The 27,925-nt window shown below is 43.9% G+C and overlaps 1 protein-coding gene across 30 annotated transcripts; it reads right to left on the reverse strand.

The window, feature by feature from the left end:
* On the reverse strand, nucleotides 1–27,911 carry LOC105474267 (poly(rC) binding protein 2). Of its 30 annotated transcripts, none has more exons than XM_011728794.3 (15): nucleotides 27,780–27,911; nucleotides 25,287–25,431; nucleotides 24,785–24,808; nucleotides 24,662–24,694; nucleotides 24,131–24,247; nucleotides 20,692–20,823; nucleotides 18,940–19,068; nucleotides 17,482–17,556; nucleotides 15,187–15,279; nucleotides 14,063–14,104; nucleotides 12,765–12,837; nucleotides 12,213–12,251; nucleotides 11,222–11,274; nucleotides 7,674–7,843; nucleotides 1–210 (listed from the first exon to the last, which is right to left on the reverse strand). In XM_011728794.3, the coding sequence occupies exons 2-15, from the start codon at nucleotides 25,353–25,355 to the stop codon at nucleotides 174–176; spliced, it is 1,086 nt and encodes a 361-aa protein (XP_011727096.1). In that variant the 5' UTR covers nucleotides 25,356–25,431; nucleotides 27,780–27,911; the 3' UTR covers nucleotides 1–173. The 30 variants fall into 30 exon arrangements, with proteins under 30 accessions (XP_011727096.1, XP_011727095.1, XP_011727094.1 ...); XM_011728793.3 differs by having other exon boundaries at nucleotides 11,222–11,277; XM_011728792.2 differs by having other exon boundaries at nucleotides 17,482–17,568.
* Between the last annotated feature and the right edge of the window lie 14 nt (nucleotides 27,912–27,925).

A 27,925-nucleotide genomic window follows, 5' to 3' on the forward strand; every position in this document is an offset into this window, starting at 1 on the left:
AAAGGAATTAAAACGCTTTAATTAAAAAATCACGAGTGGATGATAAAGTGTGTAGAAACTGAAAATTTACAAACTATTTAAAACCTGGAATCGCTGACTGTTCAGAAACTACACAGATGGATCATGGGTGGTGGTGAACAGCAGAAAGGGATTATGGATGAATCTGCATTGTTCTAGCTGCTCCCCATGCCACCCGTCTCCGAGGAAAGCCTGTAACACAGAAACAAGAACTCAGTTAGTTTCCCCAGTGCCCAGCTGCACTTCATCTCTACCTGGTCCATGAAATGTGAAGAGTAAATAATCAGTGCTGGAGTACCAAGGGAGACATTTTAAGGTTTCTTAAATTTACCAGTACCATAATCCTTTAATCCTTGCAATCCAAGCACGTGGAGGTCTATCACCTCAGAACCGAGGGAAACAGCCCTTGGTTATCAAATGTCCCTCAAACTATATTCTTTTAGTTCCACCTCCATGGTGGGCTAACCAAGGAGCATACTTTCTGGAAACAGGCCCCTCTAAAGAGTGCTCACAATACACAGAAGCAATGTTTCTTTATTGCTGAGCTCACTTTGGCTCCTCCCAAACAGCTGACAAAATACCAGTTTAGGAAAGAAACAGTCATCTGAGAGTAGTCTCAAGGGTTTAATGCTGAGACAACTCAAGGCCTTTAAAGCCCTGAAGTTCTATCAATGTGTAGGGTATGAGGTAACACAGTTTTAAAGGTAAAGAGATGTTAAAAAGAGATGTAAAAATAATTATGGGTCAAGAATTATACTCAAATTTATTTATTTAAATTAATTGATTTATTTTTTGAGACAGAGTCTAGCTCTGTCACCCAGGCTAGAACGCAGTGACGTGATCTTGGCTCACTGCAACTTCCGCCCTCAAGCAATTGTCCTGCCTTAGCCTCCACCCGATAGCTGGGATTATAGACAGCCACCACCGCTCCTGGCTAGTAGAGACCAGGCTTCAACGTGTTGCCCAGGCTGGTCTCAAACTCCTGACCTCAGGCGATCCACCTGCCTTGGCCTCCCAAAGTGTTGGGATTATTACAGGCGTGAGCCACTGCGCCTGGTCTTATTGTTTTTTTTTTTTTTTTGAGACCAAGTTTCACTCGTCACTCAGGCTGGAGTGCAATGGCGCAATCTCAACTCACTGCAACCTCCACCTCCCGTGTTCTACCGATTCTCCTGCCTCAGTCTCCTGAGTAGCTGTGATTCCAGGCAGCTGTCACCATGCCCAGCTAACTTTTGTATTTTCAGTAGAGACGGAGTTTCACCATGTTGGCCAGGCTGGTCTCAAACTTCTGATCTCAGGTGATCCACTTGTCTTGGCCTCCCAAAGTGCTAGGATTATAGGCGTGAGCCACCGCGCCCGGCCTTAAAAAGTTTTTAAAAAAGTTTTCAGGACTTAAAAGTAGCAGACAAAATAATTTGTTTTAACTCTGTAGCTCACTCTACAAGCTCCTAGATCTTGTCAAGCCATATCCTCCATCTAAACATACCTGGCTACAATGCCTTTCTGTTTCAAAGAGATGGTCATTTAAGGTCCTGGAATCCAATTTAGGGCTTTCAGGGAAAGGTATTCAAGGACTTGGTATGCTTCATTGGTAGGTAGGTAGGCAGGCAGCAAGACAGGCAGGCAGCTCTCATTTTGAATAGAACCAAATGTGTAAGACTTCATTTCAGTTCATGAAGTTATTTCATAAGATTTTAAATTGATTGGCATAAAATATTTGTGATATGTGGTCATGAAAACATGACTGGTAATTCACCATCTGTATCCCTTCCACAACAATGCAAAGCCAAAAGCTGGGTAGAAAAGCAAGGACCAAAAAACTGAAAAGTCCTTCAACTACAAACTATTTATTTTTAGTCAGAAATGGTTTCTCCACCTCAGCATTAAGGGAATATTTAGTTCTTAAAAGGGGGGTAGACTAGTGCTATTTCAAAACACAATGATCTACCGAAAGGTAAACAATAGCTGTGAATTAAAGGGTTCAGTAAGAACTGAAGGTCTAAGGAAGGAACTGCTAGATACCATTAGACCTAGGACCTAAAAATTTAAGTTTATAAAAATTGGTGGTAGCACTCTGGCCCCACCAGAGCTCTAAAAGAAATGTCCTGAATGTGTATCAAGCCCAAATAGGGATTTGCTGGAGTAGGGGAGGTGAGGCAAGGAGAAATGCTATGAAATACTGAGTCAGGTATTCTAGGATAGAAGACCACATGGGGGAGCTCTAAGCTTTAAAAAAAATTAAAACTGAGGTGTTTTGGAAGTACTGATGGTAGCTAGCCCCTTAAACATGTGGAATCCTTCCTTGGGGAATAGCCACTAGATTAAGAGGCTTTCCAATCAAGAACTACATGAACAAAACCAGGTCCCTGGGGGGAGATGGTATCAGCATGATTAAGGCCTAACTACAGAAGGAGAGAGCTTACCAAGGGAGAGACCACATAATAAAGGAGCAACTAAATAAAACTCTTAACTGGACAGGTTTGGCCATCTAATCCTTTATGCATACTTGGGAGCTGTAACACTTCTTCATAGGCCCAATCTGGGATGGAAGGGCCACAATAACATCAGAGAATGAGACAATATATTGGAATACTAACAGCTTTTTTTTTTTGTCAGCCAATGGGGATGCTGGGAAAAAGTCATCAGGGGAAGTATCTCTACACTGAGTTCTCTAACGCCCTGGGAAGAGCATTATACTTTCAGCACTGTGGCAATGTGTACTCTGGTTGAATGGAAGGCTATCAGAGGCCTTATGCCACTATATAAGTATATTTGTGTTTTATGAGAGGCCTGTGCCCATCTTAGCATAAGAAAATGAACAAGGTTTCAGGGAGGTTAGTATGATATGAGTAAAAGTAAAGCTTAAGTTGTTAGTCCTGGCTAGTCACTCATAACCTACGAATTTAAATTATCTTAGGGCCTCTATTTTTTAATCTGTAAAATAAGGGGATCAATGCGTTACAGATTAGTTGATCCTTAAGGTTCCTTCCAAATCTAAGCATGTCACTTCCTACTTGTGATAGTGTTGGTGAGGAGGAGAAAGGATACAGCAAGGAATAGAAAAAAGGGTAAAGAAACTTGGTTAACAGAGTTGGTTTAGGATGAGTGGATGGCATCATGTCAAGTTGTGGATAATGTCATGCGTTGGCTGAGAGATACCCTAATGTCACAGAAAGAGGCATAATGGTAATTCAGAGGAATGCAGACAGAAGCTGCCTAATTTTATTAGACTTATCCCACTTTGCCCCTCCCCTTCATTCTGGGTAAAGAAGTACATTCTCTTAATGTATGACTTGGAAGAGATCCCTCACGGTAACCATTCACCAGAGGAATCCTGGGATGAACACCTTGTTAGCCGCTGCTGGCAAGGTAAGGCCATCTGAGAAGTCAGACAAACTTCGTCATTAGTGAAGCTTGTTGCCAATTACAGAGGACCCTCAGGATCTAAACTGCTGCAGGCTTTTATTTCTTTGTGGGAATATTGACAAAGGACTATAAAATTCACTTGGGATTCAGAAAGCCCATGTCAGTTATACAGGCTTCCTAGTTGAACAGCCACAGGTCACAAGCCCCCAACCCTTTACCCTTCACAGCACACAGTATACTAAGGTTCTTACTGCGCCAACTTTATTACAGCTAGAAACACAAATATGGCCAAGAAGGCGTGCTGATAGCTTCACCATTAAATAATTATTTAAAAAAAAAAAAAGGTTAAAGAAGCAGCTTTTATTAATTAACACAGAGCCTAACACATTGTTATATTGCAAGGCAGAATAAAGCTACAAAGAAGAGTAACAAACAAGAAAGAAGAGAAAACTGTGGCTCTAGATAAAGAATTCAAGTCAGACCCTGAAACAGGCACTCAGCTGAAATGGCCTAAACCTAAACAAGGGTTACCACTCCCCCCACCCCCACCCAGTTATCCCCCAAAGTAGTAAAAAGGAAAGGGTAACAAGCTCACAATAGTTTCATTCTCACCAATGTTAACAAAGGAAAACAAAATGAACCAAATAATACTGGAGGAGGTGCCTCAAGATATGCAATCAGTAGGGAGAGAATCTCTGTTTCTCGCCTTTCAGTTTGTTAGTTACACATGGCACGGCAGAGGTGGTGGTGGTGGTAGCTGAAGCCCCGGTACCCTTAGCAGCAGACACAACATTTAGAGCCAGGAGAGGGATGGGTTTCATGCCAAGCAGACTGGAGACACAAGGGGCGGTCGGAAGAGGGTTGGGGAGGCTGGAGGGTGCGTCGGAGGTCCCCGCTGTGGCGAGCGAGGGGGTGGTGGTGGAGGAGGAAGAAGAAGAAGGGGTGGAGGGTTGAGAGAGGTTGATGCTGAGGTGATCAGGGATCGTGACGGAGGCTGCCTGGGAGGAGGGTTTAGCGTTTTCTAAACTGTAACAGAGGAAAAAAGGAACAAAAAAAAAAGGGTGGGTGGAAGGGAAGACCACAAAAGGGAATAAGTACAGGACAAAAACTGCTTCAGTTATATCAGTAAGTGCCTCTGGTTGACAATTAGGAAGACCTAGTGTCAACTTGTGACAAGCTTTCTTTTAGCCTGTGTCCCACCCTCTAAATATGTATACTTCCATTCCACAGAGCTACTTAAAAACTGCTATGGGGAAGAAAAAGCTGACAGAGAAAAAGAAAACATAGGGCACATACTTTCATGTGTCTGACACACTGACCCAACCCAGACGTTGAAGGAATGATTTCAGGTAGAAAAAAGACACTCATCAATCACCCAACAAGGAAGAAATGTTTCCTCTAATCAAATGTCAATTTCCCATTCTAACAGAAAATCAATTATCCCGTAATTACTTGTGAAGCTTTGAATATTTATAAAGCAGAATTTTAAAAAATCCTTCCAGCTGTAGTATTAAAGTCTGCTTATATTTCCACAGCAAATAAACCAATATTAGGGTAGAAAGAGACAAGAGTCCAAAGTAGGTCACTGACTAATTTCAAATTTCAAAGAATGTAGCGTTTTCAAAGAAAAATGCTGAGAACAGAAGTGTAGATAAGAACTAGGGAAACTTTTCTGGTGGGAGGCGTATAAAAAGTTGTTTTTGACCGATCATACTTTTAATGTGGACCTTTCAGAAGTGGAAAAGAGAAACTCAAGTATCACCTAAAAATTCATACTTAAAAAGCAAAAATGCTGCTGCTTCTACTCCCAAAATAAGCTCCACAGAACAGTAAGGATATGTGTCTCCCAAATGCCTGTGTCTAAGCCAGAACCACATATATTTGGGAAATTTGCCTGGACAATTAAGCCCACAAGGCTAAGTCTTCAAGAGCAGAAAGGCTCCTCTTAAAACCTCATTTTGTTACCTATGTCCAAAGACAGCTGCAATCCATAAATGAGAGGGAGGGATACAGAAGTCCACTAACTATATAAAAGGACCCAGACTGCCACCATGAAAAATCAAGAGACAGGAGAAAATGCCCAGAATCCAGTGAAATCCTTCTCACCTTAAAAAAATGAAACAAAACAAAACAAAAAAACCCTTTGACTTCTACATTTAAACTGCACCAAAGAATGGAAAGAATAAGCTTTGTGCATGCAGTCTTTGCTTTGGTGTTAGATGAAACTTTGACCCTAATCCAAGGCTTCGATGATACTCAATTGCTATTCAGTAACAATGATCCTGAAAAGAGTGACTCTACCAAGAGAATTCTGCTTCCTGAAATGTAGCCACTGACCTATTGCAGGGGCTAGACAAGCAGGTGACATTTAAACAGTCACAATTTAAATTACATGAAAGGCAAGCCTACCGAAAGAACAAAACAAATTCCAGCTTTCAAAAACATGATTCTTGCCACTGAAAACCGAAAAATTCTTGCCCTCCAAAATCCTAATTACAAATACGAAAAGCCAGGCGCAGTGGCTCCTGCCTGTAATCCCAGCACTCTGGAGGCCGAGGCAGGCAGATGATGAGGTCAAGAGATTGAGACCATCCTGGCCAACATGGTGAAACACCATCTCTACTAAAAATACAAAAACTAGCTGGAAGTCGTGGTGCGTGCCTGTAGTCCCAGTTACTTGGGAGGCTGAGGCAGGAGAATCACTTGAACCCAGGAGGTAGAGGTTGCAGTGAGCCGAGACTGAGTCATTGCACTCCAGCCTGGTGACAGGGCAAGACTCTGTCTCAAAAAAAAAAAAAAAAAAAAAAAAAAGAGGCCGGGCGTGGTGGCTCACGCCTGTCATCGCTGCACTTTGGGAGGCCAAGGCGGGCGGATCACGAGGTCAGGAGATCGAGACCATCCTGGCTAACACGGTGAAACCCTGTCTCTACTAAAATACAAAAAAAAAAATTAGCCGGGCGCGGTTGTGGGCGCCTGTAGTCCCAGCTACTCGGGAGGCTGAGGCAGGAGAATGGCGTGAACCCGGGAGGCGGAGCTTGCAGTGAGCCGAGATCGTGCCACTGCACTCCAGCCTGGGCGACAGAGCGAGACTCCGTCTCAAAAAAAAAAAAAAAAAAAAAAAAGACCTCTTTGCAAACAACCTTGGTGTGAAAGTCTACTACTACCATTTCATTCTCAACATAGAACCTAGTGTGCTTGGTGGATAGACAAGAAAACAAATAGAGGAATGGGAAAGCTTTTCTACACAGAGTAGCAGCACCTAAAGAAATGAAGAGACTTAAAGCAAGTGTCAGACTGCTACTGGGGAAATGGTATGTTCTTAGCTAGCACTAAATAACCATGGCATACAAACATGGTCAGTACAAGCACAACAATACAGACCTCATAGGAATTCCTTTCCCCTGTACTAGATTCAGGAACTCATGTAAAACTTTTATGACAAAGAGACCAAACACTTGTAAGAAAGGTAAATGATAACTAGACAACACTTCCCATTAAAACAGACCTAAGGGCTTCAGGGCTAACAATGCTTTAAAATATTAGTAAGCAATTAAGGGTGTGACTTCAGCACATGAGTTGAGAAAGCAAGTAATATAAATGACTGTAGGATCCCATTTGACTGTGAACAGTGTCCTCAAATTCTCAGAGTAGTAACATTACCTAGCCATGGGTAAGGGAAATAAAACCCTTAATGGAAGCCATTAAGGGATGAGATTGGGGGAGGGGTGAGATAGAAAACACACTTCACACTTCCAAAACATTCCAATACCTGTGCTTCCCACATTCCCACAAGCTCTGAATAAAACACGTGTGCAATCTGAGAAAAATGGGTGTTTCCAGAACAAATGGTAATTGCTGCCTCCAAGAAACTGCCTTGTTGTCCTATTACTCTATTGTCATTACAATTAAGGGTGCTTTGGACTCCAAATCAAATCAGTGAAAGAAACAGTAGTCTATATGCTATGTAGAACAAGAGACCCACAATTGATTTTGAGAGTGCTCTAGCCAGAGAACTCGTATTATTGAAGACATGGGCCACTCTTTCCTCTTCCCATATCATCAAGTTAAATGCGGGCAATCTGTGCTCCCTATTCCCCAACCCCTTGCAAACTTATTGCAATTTGTTTACTTTTTCTGCTACACTCAAAGTAGGGCTACCAAAAAAAAAATTTTTTGGCCATCTTTACCCATTGCCCATGTAATCCCACATTTAATAACATACTGCAGCTCTCCCTCACACACACATTACTGTGTTGGCATAAGTAAGACAAAAGGTAGGGCAATCTTACCTGACATTGATTAGATATTGAGCCAGGCTAATGCTGGCAGCAGATCCAGTGATGGTAACCTGCCTATCAGTAGATCCTTCCACTGGGTTCGCAATTTTGATCTGCGCCCCAGACATCTGACGGATCTCATTGATTTTGGCGCCTTGACGCCCGATTATGCAGCCAATCAACTTAAGGGAGAAAAACAAGGCACACCAAATTAGAGTTGCATGGCTAGGTCCAAGAATCCCACCCCTGCCCTCTAGCTTCTACAACTGTGGCCAGGCTGGAGTGCAGTGGTCTGATTTCACCTCACTGCAATCTCAGTCTCCTGGATTTGGGCAATTCTCCTGCCTCAGCAGGACTACAGGGACATGCCATCATGCCCAGCCTACTTTTGTATTTTTAGTAGAGACGGGGTTTCACCATGTTGGCCAGGATGGTCTCGATCTCTTGGCCTTGTGATCCACCCGCCTCAGCCTCCCTAAGTGCTGGGATTACAGGTGTGAGCCACCGCGCCTGGCCTTTAAAAAAAAAAAAAAAGAAACAGGGTCTCGCTATGTTGCTCAGGCTAGTCTCAAACTCCATGGTTGAAGCCATTTTCGAACCTCAGCTTCTGTATCTCTGTACCTGGGATTACAGGTGTATACCGCCCTGCCCAACTTTATCCTATACCCTTTATCCATACACTTTTGATCAAAAAACTCTTGACCCATTCTTCAGTCGGACCATGGTGAGAGCCAGTTCTGAGCCAACTTTAGGTCCAAGTATTAGCTCTTCATTATTTCTGTCCTCAGAGTATTAATTCCAAAGACAAAATAAACCAGAGCCAAAACAAAAATAAATTTAGACAGCTAGAAATAGATAAAGGTAGAAATACATTGCTTCTGGCAGCAAAGATGCTTAAAGTCATCCTGCCGTAATTACCACCTTGACAAGAATTCTGGCCAATTCCTAAGGTGTTTTTGCCTTGGGAAAAGGTGGAGGAAAAAAAAAAAAAAGGTCGGCCGGGCGCGGTGGCTCAAGCCTGTAGTCCCAGCACTTTGGGAGGCCGAGACGGGCGGATCACGAGGTCAGGAGATCGAAACCATCCTGGCTAACATGGTGAAACCCCGTCTCTACTAAAAAAAATACAAAAAAATAGCCGGGCGAGGTGGCGGGCGCCTGTAGTCCCAGCTACTCCGGAGGCTGAGGCAGGAGAATGGCATAAACCCGGGAGGCGGAGCTTGCAGTGAGCTGAGATCCGGCCACTGCACTCCAGCCCGGGTGACAGAGCGAGACTCCGTCTCAAAAAAAAAAAAAAAAAAAAAAAAAAAAAGGTCAACATTTGCACTAATACTGTAAACAATATGACCTTGGATAGCACAGATCTAAAGTTCATGAACCACTACACTGTGGTGGGGGACAGTGACTCATGCCTGTAGGCTGAGGTGGGTCAATCACTTGCGCTCAGCAGTTTCACAGCGAAACTCCATCTTTACAAAAAAATACAAAAAAAAGCTAGCCAGGCATAGCGGCATGTACCTGTGGTCCCAGGTACTCAGGAGGCTGAGATGGGAGGATCTCTTAAGCCTGGAAATCCAAGGCTGCAGTGAGTCAGGATCATGCCTCTCTTGCTCCAGCCTGGGCAACAGAGGGAGACCCTGTGTCAAAAAAAAGAAAGCCACCACACCTTTTTTTTTTTCCTTTCTTGTTTTTTTTTTTGAGACAGAGTCTTGCTCTGTTGCCCAGGCTGGAGTTCAGTGGCACGATCTCGGCTCACTACAACCTCTGCCTCCCGGGTTCAAGCGATTCTCCTGTCTCATCCTTCTGAGTAGTGGGATTACAGGTGTGTGCATGCCTGGCTAATTCCTGTACATTTAGTAGACACAGGGTTTCACCACGTTGGTCAGGCCTGTCTCCTGATCTCATGACCCACTTGCCTCGGCCTCCCAAAACTGCTGGGATTATAGGCATGAGCCACTGCACCCGGCCGAAAACCACTAAGGATAAGGCTTTAGCTTCTACAAAACAAAGGCAGGCTGGACGCAGTGGTTGACGCCTGTAATCCCAATGTAATCCCAATGCTTTGGGAGGCTGAAGGGGGGATCGCTGGAGGTCAGGAGTTCAAGATCAGCCTGACCAACATAGAGAAACCCCATCTCTAATTAAAAAAAAAAATACAAAAATCAGCTGGACATGGTGGCACACACCTGTAGTCCCAGCTACTCGGGAGGCTGAGGCAGGAGAATCACCTGAACCCAAGAGGCGGAGGTTGCAGTGAGCCAAGCCTGGGAAACAGAGCAAGAGCAAGACGCCGTCTTAAAAGAAAAAAAAAAGGCAGCAAATGTACAGGAATTTCTTTCCCTTTTTTTTTTTCTTGAGATGAGAGTTTCACTCGTTGCCCAGGCTGGAGTGCAACGGCACTATCTCGGCTCACCACATCCTCCACCTCCCAGGTTAAAGCGATTCTCCTACCTTAGCCTCCCAAATAGCCGGAATTACAGAGATGTGCCACCATGCCCAGCTTTTTGCATTTTTAGTAGAGATGGGTTTCTCCATGGTAGTCAGGCTGGTCTTGAACTTCCAAGCTCAGGTGATAAGCCCACCTGGGCCTCCCAAAGTGCTAGGATTACAGGCGTGAGCCACTGCGTCCAGCTAGGAATTTCTATTGTCAACAAAAAGTTACTGCTGTCTTGTCATACCTCACACAATAATTCTATCACAGCTGTCATCACAATTCTACATACTATAATCAACTTATTTTTGTATCTCAAAATTCCCATTTTCCATTCTTGGGGTATGAAGAACAAAAACAAAAATAAAGATAAAATTATAGGCCGGGCGCGGTGGCTCAAGCCTGTAATCCCAGCACTTTGGGAGGCCGAGACGGGCGGATCACGAGGTCAGGAGATCGAGACCATCCTGGCTAACACGGTGAAACCCCATCTCTACTAAAAATACAAAAAACTAGCCGGGCGAGGTGGCGGGCGCCTGTAGTCCCAGCTACTCCGGAGGCTGAGGCAGGAGAATGGCGTGAACCCGGGAGGCGGAGCTTGCAGTGAGCTGAGATCCGGCCACTGCACTCCAGTCCGGGCTACAGAGCAAAGACTCCGTCTCAAAAAAAAAAAAAAAAAAAAAAAGATAAAATTATAAAATTCCCAGTTTCTTTCCCTAGGGCTTAAAAGTAGCAGGACATGTAGGCCAAGTGCAGGGACTCACGCCTGTAATCCCAGCACTTTGGGAGGCCACAACGGGCAGTTCACCTGAGCTCGGGAGTGCGAGACCAGCCTGACCAACATGGAGAAACCCCATCTCTACTAAAAATACAAAATTAGCCAGAGGTGGTGGCACATGCCTGTAATCCCAGCTACTCGGGAGGCTGAGGCAGGAGAATCGGTTGAACCCAGAGACAGAGGTTACAGCGAGTAGATCACGCCATTGCACTCAAGCATGGGCAAGAAGAGTGAAACTCTGTCTCGGGGGGAAAAAAAAAAAAAAAAAAAGGTAGCAGGACACTGCTGAAACGACATCTATTTCTTTAAAGTCAATTTTCTCATTTTCATCCTACACAACCTAACTACACTTACATCATTTGGAATGGTGAGTTCATGAGAAGTAGTCTGAGCAGATGCATCCAAACCTGCTAAAAGACAGAAGAGAGCAAGCAAATTCAATGCACAGCATTCAAAACCCCACTGACTTGCACATTAAACTAACAGAAGGAAATAAACTGGAAACCCAGCATCATTGGCTGTTGGGATTCATCACTAACTTGGAAGCCTCCAAAGAGGAAAGAGGGGGGAGAAGGGTGTAGAAATAATGCTCGAAAGGTTCTTCTGTACACTCAGAAGAGCTGATTTCATGCCATTTCCTGCAAAGCCCAGCCTATTAGGGACAGGGGATGGAAGCAAGGGCAAGGGAGTATGGTATCCTCAAAGAGGACCAATGTCTAAACAAGTCCTTCTGTACTTCTACCCCTATCCTGCTGTTGTGCTCCAAACTGCATCTCACCTGATGCTCACTAGCACCAGTGCCAATATTACGCCTGTTAATGGGTACCATGGACTTTTGGCACACATGCAGAGTTGTTTTAAATATACCTGTATCAGATTAAGGCCCTCCACCCCCTATCCTCCTAACCTAGACTGGAAGGTCAGATAGAATGAAATGGCAGTCAGGTGAGGGGACTTCATTTCTCCAGATTTAGTCCCTGTCTTTTGTTCAGTAATTTTGTTCTGGCTTTCATTTTGTTTTCCAAAGAAAAAGAAAGAAAAAAAAAAATCCCATCAGCAAATACCCATACCCATCTTTAACAACACCTGGACTGAACCAGGCCAGCTGGCTAATACTCAAGCTTAGTCCTGATCTCAACTATGGCTGCTGGTCTCATTTTTAGAAGGGGGTTGGCCAGATCCATCAAGGGACCCTCGGGGGCACCAGGCCCACCCCTTCGCTCTCTCAGCTCCTCTCTGCCATGTGCATGTTGCTGGTATGGTTCATGGGCAGTGAAACAAGACTCCCACCAGTTTATTAATATAACAGTAGAATACTACAGATTTTTTTTTTTTTAATCATTACCCCAATAGCCTTTCACCTCTGGAGAGCTGGATTCAATGCCTGTTAAGATACAAGTGAAAATGAGTTTGGTGGTCTCATCCTAACCCTATCGGACAAGTTATTCCTTATACAGAAAAGCCCCAAAAACAGAAATAAAACAAAAACAAAAACAAAAACAAAAAAACACTACACAATTTGGCACAAATGGATGGTCTCTACCCAAGCCTGTGAATTGCTGGTGGAGAGAAAGGGGGTGCTGATCAGATCAAGGGGGCAGCAGTCAGGATGGGCTCAAAGAAATATCAGCCTACCCTTTGCCTGACAAGCATCCCCAAACCTCACCCCCAAACCTTCCAGGGCTTTTTTTTTTTCTTTTAGAATAACTGACCCCAAATGAAAACCACGTTAACAAACACATTACCTCCTTGGGCTTAGCCATAGTAGACAGGCAAGTTTAAACCAGCAGGATGCTGGATAACGAAGTTTGTTTTAAACAGATGTCAAGCTGAGACCTTGGGACTGGCCTCTCTCTTGCACTACACCTTACAGAAATAAACACTGAGGTATCCATACCACTGAATCCGGTGTTGCCATGCGTCATGGGAAAATGAGACTGTTGCATTGCCAACTGGTGCAGCTTGGTCAACTGCAAGGAGGAAACAGGAGGTTGGCATTAGAAGATTTAAAAAAGCCAGGGCTCAAGCACATTCAAATTTGAAAATGCAGGTCCTGATCCCCAAAATTCACTCTACTACTCAAACTACAACAGAGGGTAGGGATGGGGCTTGCATCGCAATCCTGGGGATTGGCAGAATATGATGGGTAAGGGTTAGAAATAGAAAGGGTGCCTGGAAGAATAGAATGAATGCCTTTTGGGTGTGCGAATAGAAAAGCAACAGCACTTGCCCAACGACCATCCCCTTGGGAGCTACTTAATGAAGGTAGTTTGCAGCCATTGCAACAGTTGCCGCAGGAACAAGCACAGACAGGCTAGGTAAACAAACTGTGCAGTGGTGCTAGGGAAAACACACCATGCAGGGTTTCATCAGTATTGGGGAGAGGGAAGGAGATGAGGGGGGCAGGGAGACTGCGAGGAGGAGAGGTGTAGAAACCATACTGGGTTTAGTCCCATCACCGCCACCACTGACTACTACAGCTATTTTTATTCATCTATATAAACTGTCCTGTCATAAAATAATCCTTCTTCACATCTACTACTCTCTCTCCTGGGGCCTACCACTAACCAAGACTGAAACTCAATTTCCCAAGCCTAATGCTCAGCACCTGGAAACGTTAGTAAGAATAAAAGTGCAGAAAAAAAATGCCCGAAGTCTAAATACCAGCACTTTTAAATAGGTTTTAGCAGCAAGAAAGGTTTGAGTTGAATTCTGAAATGTTCAGGTTCCTATCCTTCTCTGTGTAACATAAGCCCCTTCCCCATCCCTCCAAATACTTTTGATATTGTCATCTCAGATTGAGGAGTTCCCAAAGGCAAACCAAACCTCCCACTACCCTCATGGAAAAGAGAACTGCATGCAAGGAAGTACAGTCCCAATGTCAATTTAAACTGTGCCCTGAGATAACAAATCACAGTATACCACGGAACATTTCCCTTTTAGAACCAGGGTAATCTGAAACACAGGGGGAAAGGAGAAGCTAATATGCTGAATTTCAGGGGTTAAATGTTAAAAGGCAAACAAGGCATTACCCTGATTAAAGGGCTGAAATATGGGATTGACCTTGTGAAGAAAACAACTTAATATTGCAAATGCTGAAGACCCAACTCACTTCTGGCTACTTGGGAGAAAGGAGTGAGACAATTTTGGATGGGAGAGGGAGCTTTTCAAAACAGAAGTGAAAACAAAACTTACATCTGGCTGTGGAATGGCATACTGTCCTTGAATGGTATAGGCCTACAAAAGGAGGAAAACAGTTCCTATTAAAAACCAATCACGGACAGCCACCCAGTGGGGGAGAAAAAGACATTTCAACTAGCCAGGAAGCCAGAGTTGAACTACAGAATGGGGGAGGCCAGAGATTGAGGCAGTAGATGGAATCTCACAAATACAGTCAGACCCAAATTGGCCCTCTTTGAAACCTAAATATGACTTTGTTCCAGGGATCCTATAAAGATAGCCAAGTTTCCTGCAATCAAAGGCAAAATATACATAACTGTTTCTTAATGAAAATGTGGGAAGTGAGATTAGCAATGCCTCGATTGACCAAGCCCCACTCTTCCTCGCTGTATACAAGATAGCCTAGGAGGAATAATGATCTCTTCCCTCACCACCCCAACCCTTCTACCAATTGTGGTGATGTGGAAGATCTCTATCTGCACAAACCTACATGGCATGTTTTGAAACACTTCCCTTTCTCCAACTTATTTTTCTATCTGCCTAAAGACCTTAAGAACACTGGATGCTAGCTGAGTCCCTAACACTAGGGAGCTGATCACAGGTAAACAAAAACCACTGTGTTCTAACTCCTGTCTTCTCCCACCTCCCCTCCATACGCACTTGCAGCTCCCACTATGCCCTCCTCCCCCCACAACATAACCTCCCAAAAAGGGAGCTGGGTCTTCAGGGCAATGGGGTAGGGAACAGGAGGAAAGGAAAAGGGAACGGGGAGGGAGGGGAAGGAAGGAGTGGCTGGTTAACAGGATGTGAAGCTTCTCACATCACAGTGGCCAGTACCCCCAAAAGTACACCCAGGTGGGGGTGGAAGGAAGGTGAAAATGGGGTGGGAGGAGTGGGAGAGGGGAAGAGGGGTTGAACAAAAAAAAATTAAAAAAAAAAAAAAAAAAAAGTTGGTGTTACCATCTGGTGGGCTACGCGGCCTGGGTGAAATGAGGTTGGGGGGGTCAGTCCAGGTCCCCGTGGACAGGTGGTGTCCACAGCACCAAAAATCACCAGCGCCACTGGCCCCCCGTGTGTTGGCAGTCTCGGCTGAGGCGGAAGGATTGAGTGAGCCTTGGAGACTGAACATCCCCTCTCACCTCTAGAGGTGGTCCCTCCAGGTCAGGGTTGAGGCACATGGACGGGGTGGTGTGGGGAAAGCTCGCACTGTCGCTGCCTGTGCTGTACCTGTCCTGTGGATAAATAGAGGATTTCAGTCTCCAGGGCTGTCAATCCGGCACCTTGTCACCAGCATGAAATTCACACAAAAAAAGTTGTTTATTTTTTTCCTTTTTCCTTTAAAAAGGAGCTCAGACACAATTTGAAACGAGCTGTAATCAGTGAATTAAAAAAAAAAAAGTTACCTAGTGGCAGATTTCACACTGCACAATTGGGCTATTTTCAGTAAGAATGAAGGGATGGGGCAACAGAGCTGACCCCAGCTCCTGGTCAGTGTGTGGGATTAAGTTGAACCCCTACAGAGCCCACTTTGCCACAAAGGAACAAAAGACACAGGTCCATCTGTGGACATGGTATATTTAAAAAGGCCTGTGGGAACGATCCATGATAGGGCCACTCATAGAAGAAACTGCAAGTTTTTAGACGGTGGTCCATCAACTAAATAAAGGGAAGGGAGGGAGGAAGGGAGGGAGGGAGGGAGGGTAGGGAAGCAAAGAGGTATGAAGGGGGAGGTGTGATGGGGAGGGGGAAAAAAAGGAAGTGAAGGAAGAATTTTAAGTACAGAGGATTGCTGCCACCCAGTATGGGACTCTATATTCTGAAGGGGGAGTGGGAGAATCCAGAAGAGCAGGAACCTGGAGTTCCTGGGAAGGAAAAACTAAGGCTAACCCCTTCTGGCTACACTGACTCTGGGTCTTTGCTTATCCTGCCCAACTCTAACTAGACTGAGAGCCCTTTGACCAAACCAGTTTGTACTTGTCTAAAAGTAAGGTACTAAACTGACTCCAGGTTAACACTGTGACATAACCGGCCTTCCTGTGAAAACTCTCGTAACTACACAACAAACTAAATCCCTAAAAACTTGTTCATTTTTATGCCAATTCAACAGAATGTGAATGAGATGGACTCCCAAGTTTATGCTTGCCCTCTAAATGGCTCCCAGATCAAACGCAAATAAGATGGAACTAGTTAACTAAATATGCTTATAACAGACCAACCCCAAGTGGGAAAAGGTTTTGAGCAATGCACTTGCTTAGGCAGCTACCAAAATCAGTCACTATTTCAACCTGAATCCCAATACAGTTGTCCCTAAGTTATCGGTGGGAGATTAGTCCTAGGATCCCCCCCATAGAAACAAATATCCATGGATACTCAAATCTTTTACATAAAATGGTGTAGTACTTGCATATAACCTAAGCATATCCTCCCATATAATCATCTCTACATTACTTATAATATCTAATACAATGTAAATGCTATGTAAATATTTGTTATACTGTATTGTTTAATGACAAGACAAAGCCTGTACATGTTCAGTACAGATGCAACCACCCATTTTTTTCCCTGAATACTTTTGATCTGAGGTAGGCTGAAGGTGGAACCCACAAAGGGCCGACTCTATTTTAAAACCTGACCTACCTACTCCTCAAATACAATCAGAGCATAGGACTAAGTCCTCATCAATGCTTCTGTCATAATAATCTAACTTCAGAATAGTCCATGTGCCAAAGATCAAGAGTTTAGGTTGATGAGGAAGGAGCAGAGAGAGGCCATGGTGGTGCTTTGGTGTTCTTACTCTAACACGAAATGTCACAGCACCACAGTCCAACACGCTCACCCCCTTCTATTCTTGCACACTGAACTCTTACCCCAGCTGATTTCAGTTATGCCATGTGGGTTCAAACCAGTGTTTATGAGGTTAAGAGCCTAGGGGACAACACACTGGAGTTTGGGAGTGAAGGGGTAGGAGTAGGGGAGGTGAGGTGGAGGGAAGGGGAAGTTTGTAGGACACTCAAATTCAGGACCCCCAAATTTTGAGACCACCATCCAGAATCTCCTTCAGAGGTCCGATTCTTTGCTACCTTTTATTTATTTAGACCTCTAAATATCACCCCACACACATAAAACATGGATGGGGTGGGGACAGGGAGAGAAGTAGAGACAGTAAGGCAATTCAACTCTTATATTCTAACCCAACCCACCTTAAGTAACCAAGTAAGTTACCTCTTCCGAGTGCCTACAAAACTTCCATTGCCTGCTAAAAATTAAGGCATTCAGCTTTCTCCAGTACAAAAAATAAAACTAAAAGCAGGTCAAACTATGGCCAGAGTATAGGTTTCAGCAAGCATGCAGAGTGGCTTGGTGTGATGCTGGCAAAGTTGACATTTCATATATAATCTCTGTTCATTCTAGCCCATCAATAAGAATTTTCTTACCTGACCACCTGCAAAGATGACCGGAGAGCTGGACGGCTTGGGCCGGTACGGGATGGTCACGCCCTTCGGGGGGGACTGGGAGAGAGTCAGAGGGGAAAAAAACAAAAAGAGATAAGGTTTCAAAGCTGCTTCAGCTGTGTGGCTTTAGCTCACACAGGTCAGTTAAATTAAAAACTATTTCCATCCCTTTACCTACCAAATTGTCTCTGGCTAGATCTAATCTCAAATCATCTACTAAACGTTATTTGCCTTTAATGCAGTAAGTCCAAGGACTACACAATTGAAACTAATTTTCATCAAGGGAGATGTCCATGTAATAATCTTCGGCACTATTTCCAAAATTTTAGATAAATTTAATGAACATGAAAAACTGTTGAACACATACATTTTAGTTGGTAATTTTTAGTATCTCACAATTTTTTTTGGCCTGAATAGGAAATAAAGCCAAAATAGGAAGTAAAATACTCAAGTGTTATGTCCAGAGTAATACAGACACTATCTATAAATAGTTCAAAGGCCCAATCAAGGTTTTTCTAATCTCTACTTGAAAATCCAGTTTCCAGGCCGGGTGCATCGGCTCATGCTAGTAATCCCAGTACTCTGGAAGGCTGAGGCGGGTGGATGGCTTGAGCTCAGGAGTTCAAGACCAGCCTGGGCAACATGACAAAATCCCATCTCTACAAAAAATTAAAAAAATTAGCCAGGTGTGGTGGCGCATGCCTGTAGACCAAGCTACTGGGGAGACGGGTGAGAGAATCGCTTAAGCCTGGTAGGCAGAGTTTACAGTGAGCCAATATCGCGCCACTGCACTCCAGCCTGGGTGACAGAGTGAACCCATCACACACACACACACACACACACGCACACACAATAAAAAAAGAAAGAAAAAATTCCAGTTTCATTTCTCACCAATGAAACCGACTCCGTATCACAAATCTGAAAAGGCTTAATTTTCCTGAATTTTGCTAGTCTTTTAATAGAATAATAGTATATAATGAGGACCTCATTAGTCATTCGGAAACATCATCATACATACGTTTTTCTACTCTTTATAACACTTTGAATACCCTCCTACAAAGTGACAAGTTGTTAAAGAACATGTCCAATTTCCATGTAACCAAAATACAGCAATTCAAAATGTAATAACTCAGCTACTCAGGAACCCAAATACATCTGTGGCCCCCTCAGTCCATGCAGTGCATCTTCCCCCTCTGACTCTGGTACACAACTGCTGTGAACCAAAGATCACTGCTGCTTAGCAGTTTCTATTTTTGCTCACAGACCATAAGAAAAGTCAAAGCTAGGGGAAGGAAAATATGAACTCAGGGAACCTTTTACCCCCACCCCCACTGGAAGCCTTAACAGCTTCACTTAATTCTAGTCTTACTAAATATAGATCAGTCCCTCTGTCCCCAGAATGGCCCTCCCCCCATTCTCAGCATGAGCCTGAGGGCTTACCTCCAACATGACCACGCAGATCTGTTTGACACACTCAATGATGGATTGCGGAATGCCAGCGATAGTGATGGCCCGCTCAGTTGAGTTGGGTAGCATATCCCCTGCCACCTGGACCTGAGCCCCTGTACTCTTTGGAGTAAAAAGAAATTCAAAATCAGAGAAAAACAGCTCATGCTTTTCCAATTCCTCCCAACAGCAATTTCAGAGTCTAAAACTCTAATGGATATCCATCCATTTCCAATCTTCCCTTTTTGTTCTTTGTCCCACTCTTCCCTTATTCCACATAGAACTGTTTAACAAATTAGAGTTAAAAATAAATTAGCCACTGAAAGACAAGAATAAGCCTCAATAACAGCCTAAATTTAACCTACTCTCAAGCAAAAGGTCCTTCTAAATAGTTTCCTCTCAACTAATGATAGTTCCTCTGGGCAAAGCAAAAGCCCCACCAAGTATCACCCACCTTTCATTATCTTACTGAATAAATATTTACATCAAGGCCATTCATGTGCCAGGTACCGGGACAAGTGCTTGGAATACAGCAATTAGCAAAATGAAGATCTCTGTTGTCATGCCATGTACAATACACTCCCAAAAACTCAAGCAGCCATTCGAGTTTCATTCCAACACATTCAGTAACATCTAAATACAATTAAAAACTTCCACAATTCAATGTAACTTCCACAGTTAAACAGGAAGTAGGGGCCATGCACGGTGGCTCACACCTGTAATCCGAGCACTTTGGGAGACCAAGGCAGTCAAATCACTGAGGCTCAGGAGTTGGAGACCAGCCTAAGCAAAACAGTGAGACCCGTCTCCATAAAAAATAAAAATAAAAAAATTAAAAAAATTAGCCGGGCATTGTGGAGTAGGCCTATGGTCACAGCTACTCAGGAAGCTTGAGGTAGGAGGGTCACATGAGCCTAGGAAGTCGAGGCTGCAGTAAGCCATGATCATGATTATGCGCTGCACTTCATCCTGTGTGACAGTGAGACCCCGTCTCAAAAAAAAAAAAAAAAGTAGAATTACATCTATTTCCCAATACATCTTCCTATTTTTCTCCTTGCTGTTTATAAGCCTGGTCAAGAAAAATGACATTGTAGGCAAGCAGGTGTGCTGGCTCAAGCCTGTAGTATCAACACTGGGAGACTGAGGTGGGTGGATTGCTCGAGCTCAGGAGTTCGAAACCAGTCTGGGCCACATGGCAAACCACCTTTTCTACAAAAAAATACAGAAATCTGGATGTGGTGGCAGGAGCCTGCAGTCCCAGCTCCTCAGGAGGCTGAGATGGGAGGATCACCTGAGGCTGGGAAGGTCGTTGTTTTCCTGCAGTGAGCCATGACTGCACCACTGCACTCCAGCCTGGGGAGACAGAGTGAGACCACGTAAAAAATAATAATAATAAAAATTAAAATTAAAAAATAGAAAAACTGTTGCTACTACTGCAAACTCATCCCTTGAGACATGAAAAAGAACTATGTAGCCTCATGGAAAAGTTGCCAAAAAAGAAAAAAAATGTTATATGTAATAGTTGGAAATTCTGATTAACTTTCTCATGTTCTGATTTACTACAATTTGTGAATTATGCAAAATAATTATATTGCAAGATAGTTTTCAGTACAATCACATTGTAACCCTCTAGAACTGTTAATTCAACAAAAATTTTCATCTCACTGCTAACTTTTCCTAGCCATACAAAGAGTCAATTTGGAACAAATACTTAACATTTCTAAAAGGAGCACAAAAGTCACTAACCTCTCGTATTTCCTTGATCTTGCAACCACCTTTTCCAATGAGAGAGCCACACTGACTTGCAGGGACCACCAGCCTCAGGGTGACCGGGGGTCTACTGGCAGCTGTGCTATTGGTCATAGAGCTGCTTATGTCCTACAGAAAGAAAGAACACCAGGATAAGCAGATCCCTGGAAACCAATAACTGCCAGTGAAGAACCACTTACCCTTGATCTCGTAAGGACTTGTGAGGTCATAACCCACCGTAGACAAAAGTTCCAATACCATGCCCCTCTCAAACTATTTCTGATGTACCGATAAAAGCTCTTGAAAAAATTCCTCAGAATTAGCCATAAATATATTTTCCTTCACCCTGAAGAAATGTACTTGGTAGGGATAAAAGTGATAATCTATTTTGCAGTTACATTGGCCAGGCAATGGGGGAAAAAGGTGATATCAAAATTAAATCAAATACTGCCAGGCACGGTAGTTCATGCTTGTGATCCCAGCACTTTGAGAAGCTGAAGCAGGTGGATCATTTCAGGTCAGTGAGTTCAAGACCAGCCTGGCCAACAGTGAGACCCCATCTCTACTAAAAATACAAAAATTAGCCGAGCATGGTGGCTGGTACCTGTAATCCCAGCTACTCAGGAGGCTGACACAGGAGAATCACTTGAACCCAGGAAGCAAAGTTGCAGTGAGCCAAGATTGTGCCACTGCACTCTAGCCTAAGCAACAGAGTGAGAATATCTCAAAAAACAAATAAATAAATAAATTTAAATCAAATCAAATATTAAGAAAAAATATAAAACAGGCCGGGCACAGTGGCTCACACTGGTAATCCCAGCACTTTGGAAGGCCGAGGTGGGCAGATCACCTGAGGTCAGCAGTTCAAGACCAGCGTGGCCAACATGGTGAATGCCCGTCTCTACAAAAATACAAAAACTAGCTGGGTGTGGTGGCATGCACTAGCTGGGTGTGGTGGCTACTCAGGAGACTGAGGCAGGAGAATTGAATTCAGGAGGAAGAGGCTGCTGTAAGCTGAGAATACACCACTGCACTCCAGACTGGGCAACAGAATCAGACTCCATCTCAAAACAAAACAAAAAACAAAAAAGGTAGATATAAAACAATACAACCCTACTTACACCAACTCTACCCTGTTAGAAAACTAAAAACAGGCAGGGCACAGTGGTTCACGCCTGTAATCCCAGCACTTCGGGAGGTCAAGGCAGGTGGATCACCTGAGGTCAGGAGTCTGAGACCAGCCTGGCCAACACGGTGAAGCCCCATCTCTACTAAAAATACAAAAATTAGCCGGGCATAGTGGTGAGCGCCTGTAATCCCAGCTACTCGGGAGGCTGAGGCAGGAGAATTGCTTGAACCCAGGAGTCGGAGGTTGCAATGAGCCGGAAACACGCCATTGCACTCCAGCCTGGGTGACGAGGAAACTCCATCTCAACAAAACAAAATAAACAAACCCGTAGATTTGACTGTATTAGTTCAAAGCCTATACTCTTTCCCATAAACACATGCTGCATCCAAAAAGTCATGGTTTTAATCTAGTTAAATTTAGCCTTCTGAAGATTAAGTGGTTTAAATATCACTTACTAGCCTAATCTCTAGGCTGATAACTAAAGACCTGGAAACTGCTTAAGCAGTTAAGACCTCTAAAGACAAGGACATGTTTATTCCTTGGTTAAGAAATAAACAGTTCATATTCTAGCTTACAATAAAATAAAGGCCTGGCCTGGTGGCTAGTGCCTGTAATCCCAGCACTTTGGGAGGCTGAGACAGGAGGATTGCTTGAGCCCAGGAGTTCAAGATGAGCCTGGGCAACACAGGAAGACTCAGTCTCTACAAAACCCATGAAAACTAGCCAGACATGGTGGTTTGTGCCTGTGGTCCCAGCTACTGGGGAGGCTTAGGTGGGATGACTACTTGAGTACAGGAAATTGAGGCTGCAATGAGCCAAGGTAACACAACTGTACTTCAGCCTGGGTAACAGAGCAAGACCCTGTCTCAAAAAACAAAAAAAACAGTTCATGCTGGGCATGGTGGCTCACCTCTGTGATCCCAACACTTTGGGAGGCGAGACAGGAGGACCACTTGAGGCCAGGAGTTTGAGACCAGCCTGGGAAACATAACAAGCCCCCATCTCTACAAGAAAAGGTTTTTAAAAAGTTATCCAGGCAGGGTGGCATGCACCTGTAGGCCCAGTTACTCAGGAACCTAAGGCAGAAGGATCACTTGAGCCTGGGAGGATGCAGTGAGCTACAGGTATACCACTGCACTCTAGCCTGGATGACAAGAGCACAACTCTGCCTAAAAAGAAAAAATAAATAAATAAATACTATGATGTATAAAAAAGAACTAGTTCAAATTTATTCTTGAACAAGAATTAAAACGTGTTTTTTAAACCATGAGTTCTGGACTTCTAGAACTTCTAGTTCTGGACCCTGGGGGTCAAAAGATAACATTTCTAATCTTGGCAAGGATAAGATGTCAGGCACCGTTTAAGTACCAACCACCAAGGAAGCAGCACTCCTCTGCCTATCAATTGCACAATTAGCTGCATTACTGCAGAAGGGGGAGAGAGAGGGACTGAATACAAGACCCAGGACAATAGCTCAGCCTCTGAAGGTTGGCGGGGGAAAAACTTCCTCTTGATAAAACCTCTGCTGTTGAGCATTTCAATTCTGATAACCTAGGTCTCTTCCCAACAAGTGTAATTTTGACACAGTGTTAGCAGATTGACTTTTTAACCTAAGAGCAACTCTTTGATACAATGTTAACAGATTGACTTTTTAACCTAAGAGCATCAGGATTGCAAGATTGTTTGTGTTTATAACATCAGGTAAACCGTATCAGTTGGGTATATACTCAAGCCTTTTACCAAAGCAATGGCATACTTTCAACAGATGCTTTTCATGCAAATTATTTACATTAAGTCCGTGGCAAAACTCAAACTGTTTTGATGATTCAAGTGACTTTTTTTTTTTGAGATGGAGTCTCGCTCTGTTGCCCAGACTGGAGTGCAGTGGTGCAATCTCGGCTCACCACAACCTCCACCTCCTGGATTCAAGTGTTTCTCCTATCTCAGCCTCCCGAGTAGCTGGGATTTCAGGCGCACACCACCATGCCTGGCTAATTTTTGTATTTTCAGTAGAGACGAGGTTTCACTATGTTGGTCAGGCTAGTCTCCAACTCCTGACCTCGTGATGTGCCCGCCTCAGCCTCCCAAAAGTGCTGGGATTACAGGCACAAGCCACCGCACCCAGCCTCAAATGACTCTTTTTTACCTACAAATGGTTGAATTTTGTGGCAGGCTACAAGAAGCTAAGGACCCATTTACGGAGTCTCATGGTCCAGTTTGTCCTTAAATTTAAAAAGCTCTTAGAAAATCAACAAGCTCTCTGGAAGCACTTAAAAACGAAGAATGAGGGAGTGGGAGACAACAAACCTCTTCCAGTTTGTCAATGATCATAGCAAAGGCTTTGAAGATGGCATTAGTGGGTCCAGCCAAAGTGATAATTCTCTCAGGACAATTCCCTTCTGAGATGTTGATACGTGCACCACTCTAGATAGGAAACAAGAGCCGAAAGAAGTTAAAGAGACAATAAGATCTGAGTATGTACAGGATCTACAGTCCCTTGTAAAAGGGACAAGGAACTGCCAATGTACACGATCCTGATGCAACGCAAAGTCAGCATCATTCCAACACTGCTGCTCCATGTCTATCCTCAAATATAGCCTAGAGCAGCTGCCTTAAGTCTTGAACGAATTCTATGACTTGTCAAAACCACACTTCCCGAATAGGGAAAAAAAAAAATACACTTCCCAGATTGTCATTACAAATAACCAGGCTGGAAAAAAAATACAGTTTTTCCCTTATTGAGACTTTCCTCCCTAATTTCTGAAAAAGAATTTTCACTTGTTTTAAAGGTTTTGTTACTTCCCAAAGTTAACAATCTCAAAGTCTTTCATAACTTACCTCCTCGCGCATCTTCTTAACTGATTCTCCTTTCTGTAAAGGAAAAGTCAAGCATGAGCTCCAACTGCTATTTCAATCCAGAACAACTAAATGGTAATTAAAGTTGAAATGAAATTATCTTACCTTTCCGATGATACTGCCAACTTCCTGCAATGCAGAAAACTAACATCAGTAAGAGGAAATCCCAAAGTATTTCTTTTTAAAAATATATTTTATTTTTCCTTTCTCTACATGTTCTAATGAAGTATTCACCACGAAAAGGAATTTTAACTGTCCAGCTGACAGACTGCTATCTATGCTAATTATTACCCCAAAGGAATGGAAAGATTTGAAGATTTATTGGGGGGAGTAGACTTACTATAAGCAACCTCCATGAGAAAAACCTTACCATCCAGGTATGAGACAGTTTTTGGCTCCAGCCTCTAATTAAGCCTTTCCTGCTCAGTGGAGCTTCCTAGTCAAGTCTGTCCATTCTCCCACTACACTCACATCTACTCCATTAGGGAAATGTGCTAAAGCCAGATGCCCCACAGTGCTAATCTGATGAGCTCCAAGATGCATGTCTGTTCTTCCTGGCCCCTCCCCTAGCAGTTACTATGACCCAATTTCCCAAGCTGGAGCATACCTTTCCATGCATAAGTAGCCGGATGGTGAGAGTGACATTTAATCCACCTTCAATCACACCGGTGTCCATGTCGAGCAGTGTTCTGGGGAGCTGGACTTTTGAGTGGTCAAGTCTTTGGTCACTGGTAGGGAGTGAAAGCCAAAAACTAAAATGCAAACATGACCAAATCAGAGGAGTAAAACAACAGGATTATTATTTCCCAAATTATTTTCACTTTATCAATATTTTCTACTTTACATTTTTCCTTAAATGACAGTATGTCAGACTTATATACACACCAAGCACAACTGCATGACAAAATATACAGTTCAGGTTCTGTTACAGAGTATAGAAGGCAATTTTCCAGTTCCTCTCATTAATGATAGGGTTTCCGCTGACTCTCGGGATGAAGAAGGTTCCTTCAATTGGCAATGGTTCTAAGGGAACTGCTGAACGTGCACCACTTGTCCTTCAGCAGAAAAAGCTTCAAAGAATTCAGAAACACCTGGAAATTATGAGAGCAAACTTCCAACTAACTAGTGAGGGCAAATGACCTTTTGTCTCCCCGCTGGGGAGCAGTTTAAGTTGAAAACTAGAGAGAACACATGTAAATTTTCTTCGTAGTAGCAATTTCTAGATAACGAAATTGAGATATATCCCACATTATAAATTTCAAATGCTGATGGCTAACACCAAATGATTTCTAAAAGATTTAGATCAACATCCTCACTGAAAAGACATTATCTGAGATGACTTCCATGCGGGCTGGGGTTCCATATTCCCCTTTAGAAAATGACTCAATACATTAAGTACACTTAAGTCCTTTTCTCCTATTCCTCCTTCCAACTCGTTACTCAGATTTGAGATGTCTTCCTTGCTTTTGTGTCTACCATCCAGTTTTTATTTCAAGTCTGTTAAATTTTAAATTTCCTTCCAAAGAAAACAACCAAAATAAAACTGGCATTCCTAAAATTTTATTTTTGTTTTTAGGAACAACAGCAGTGTACCTTTCCTATACAGGATGGCCCTTTTCCCACCTATGAAACAATTCCTAATATTGTTCCTAACATTTCTGCTTTAGAATAACTAGTTACGTGTAGAAAGAAAATTTGGTTTTGGGTATGCCTTTGCCTTCAATACCTTCTTTAGCACCTAATCGTGACAGCTTTAAAAAGGACGTCTCCCAAGTTGTAGAATGTCCCCAATGACATTTTAAGTATCCATCCTTTTAAAACTCAACATGTCATCTCTCTCCTCCCACAGCTAGATTCCCTCCTTCACAAAACCAGTCACTGTGTTAACTTTCCTCTAACACAAAGCCCATACCCTAAATATCTTAGGTGCTTAAGTGGCTGTCACACCATTCTGTATATGGCAAACTGTCCTCTGGCTACTCCAAGAATGTAAGTGATTATATAAGTGCATCCCCAAAGCACACCATTTCCCCTTTTTCAGAATACAATTAATTGCTGGCAAAATCCCAGAATTCAATACTTTTCACTCAAGGAAAAACAGTGCTTGGTGGGGGAAGAAGCGTTAGGTCTGTAAGAATGACTTTCTTTTTTTAATAAGGTATGGTAAAAATCTGGCAGTTTAATTCCTTATCCCTTGCAGATATAATAAGAAGCCCTTTACAAATATCACAATAACGCAACTTCGAAAAGGCAAAAAAAAAAAAAACAAAGAGGAAACCTATTTGAAGCCATTTCTCGAGGTAAAGTACAAAGATGCATTTTTAACTCCAAACCATCTAAACAACTTAAGAAATCTGTCAAATTTCCCTCCTGACTAGGTCAAGATAAATGTACCCCATTCCAGCAATCCAGCTGCTAATACTGCTGTCCAATACCCCTTCCATAAATAGCTCGGTCTGGGTTTACACCGGCAGGCATTTTGTAATTTAAAAATTCGTTACCCGGAGAAACGTCCTGATTAACTCGGCAACTGGGAGCCCGTCTACCCTTTCTTCAACTCCGCAGCCCACTCTCCCCTCGGTCATCCAAGCATTTTCCACTTAAGAAAAAAAGCCCCCCCTTCCCTTGACTAGAAGAGGGGGGAAAAATAAACGGTTCGGTCGGGGGGGGGCGCTGCGATACAGGGGGAGGGGCCGGACTAGTAGCGCCTCCTCGTGTGGCTGCGCCAGCGCCTGACCCCCGCGGGGAGCCGCGCTCACCCGCCCGACCAGCAAGCCGGCCATCGCCTCCCCCAACCCCCCACAACCAACAAATCCACCGCCGCCCCCCCTACCGCGCGCGCGCCCTCCCTGACTCCTGCGCAGCCGCCACCGGGAAAAGGCGGGGGGAGGGGGGAAATAGGCCTTGCGCGAGGCCTACTAGGCCGCGCCAGAGCCACGGCCTCGCGTGAATGACCGGCCAGGCACAGTGAGGTGGTAAGCGCTCACGCGGGACTACGCGAGACCGGGGCTCGTGACTAGGACCCGAGCCGGCTAAGAAAGAAGACGAAAGTGGAAATGGTAGCCATAGTTGGGGGCGCAGGGGAAATTTTTAGGCTTACCTGCAGGCGCGAGGCGACTGAGGGGAAAAGGGGAGCGGGCGGGAAGGGGAAGGGCGGGAGGCCGGGGGCGGAACAATAGGGGCGGGCGGGAAGGCGAGGGGGGCCCCGCGGGCGGGCGGAGGAGGAAGGGGGGGGTGGAGGAGGAG

Source organism: Macaca nemestrina, chromosome 10, assembly GCF_043159975.1.
Source record: "Macaca nemestrina isolate mMacNem1 chromosome 10, mMacNem.hap1, whole genome shotgun sequence".
Taxonomy (NCBI): Eukaryota; Metazoa; Chordata; class Mammalia; order Primates; family Cercopithecidae; genus Macaca; species Macaca nemestrina.

Bases quoted from the DNA above. Each gene is read 5' to 3' on its own strand.
- LOC105474267 (XM_011728768.3), bottom strand. From the start codon at position 25,355: ATGGACACCGGTGTGATTGAAGGTGGATTAAATGTCACTCTCACCATC. The intron at 24,809-25,286 runs GTATGCTCCAGC...TCTGCATTGCAG, and splicing joins GGCTACTTATGCATGGAAAG to GAAGTTGGCAGTATCATCGG. The intron at 20,824-24,130 runs GTTTGTTGTCTC...TTCTTTCTGTAG, and splicing joins TCATTGACAAACTGGAAGAG to GACATAAGCAGCTCTATGAC.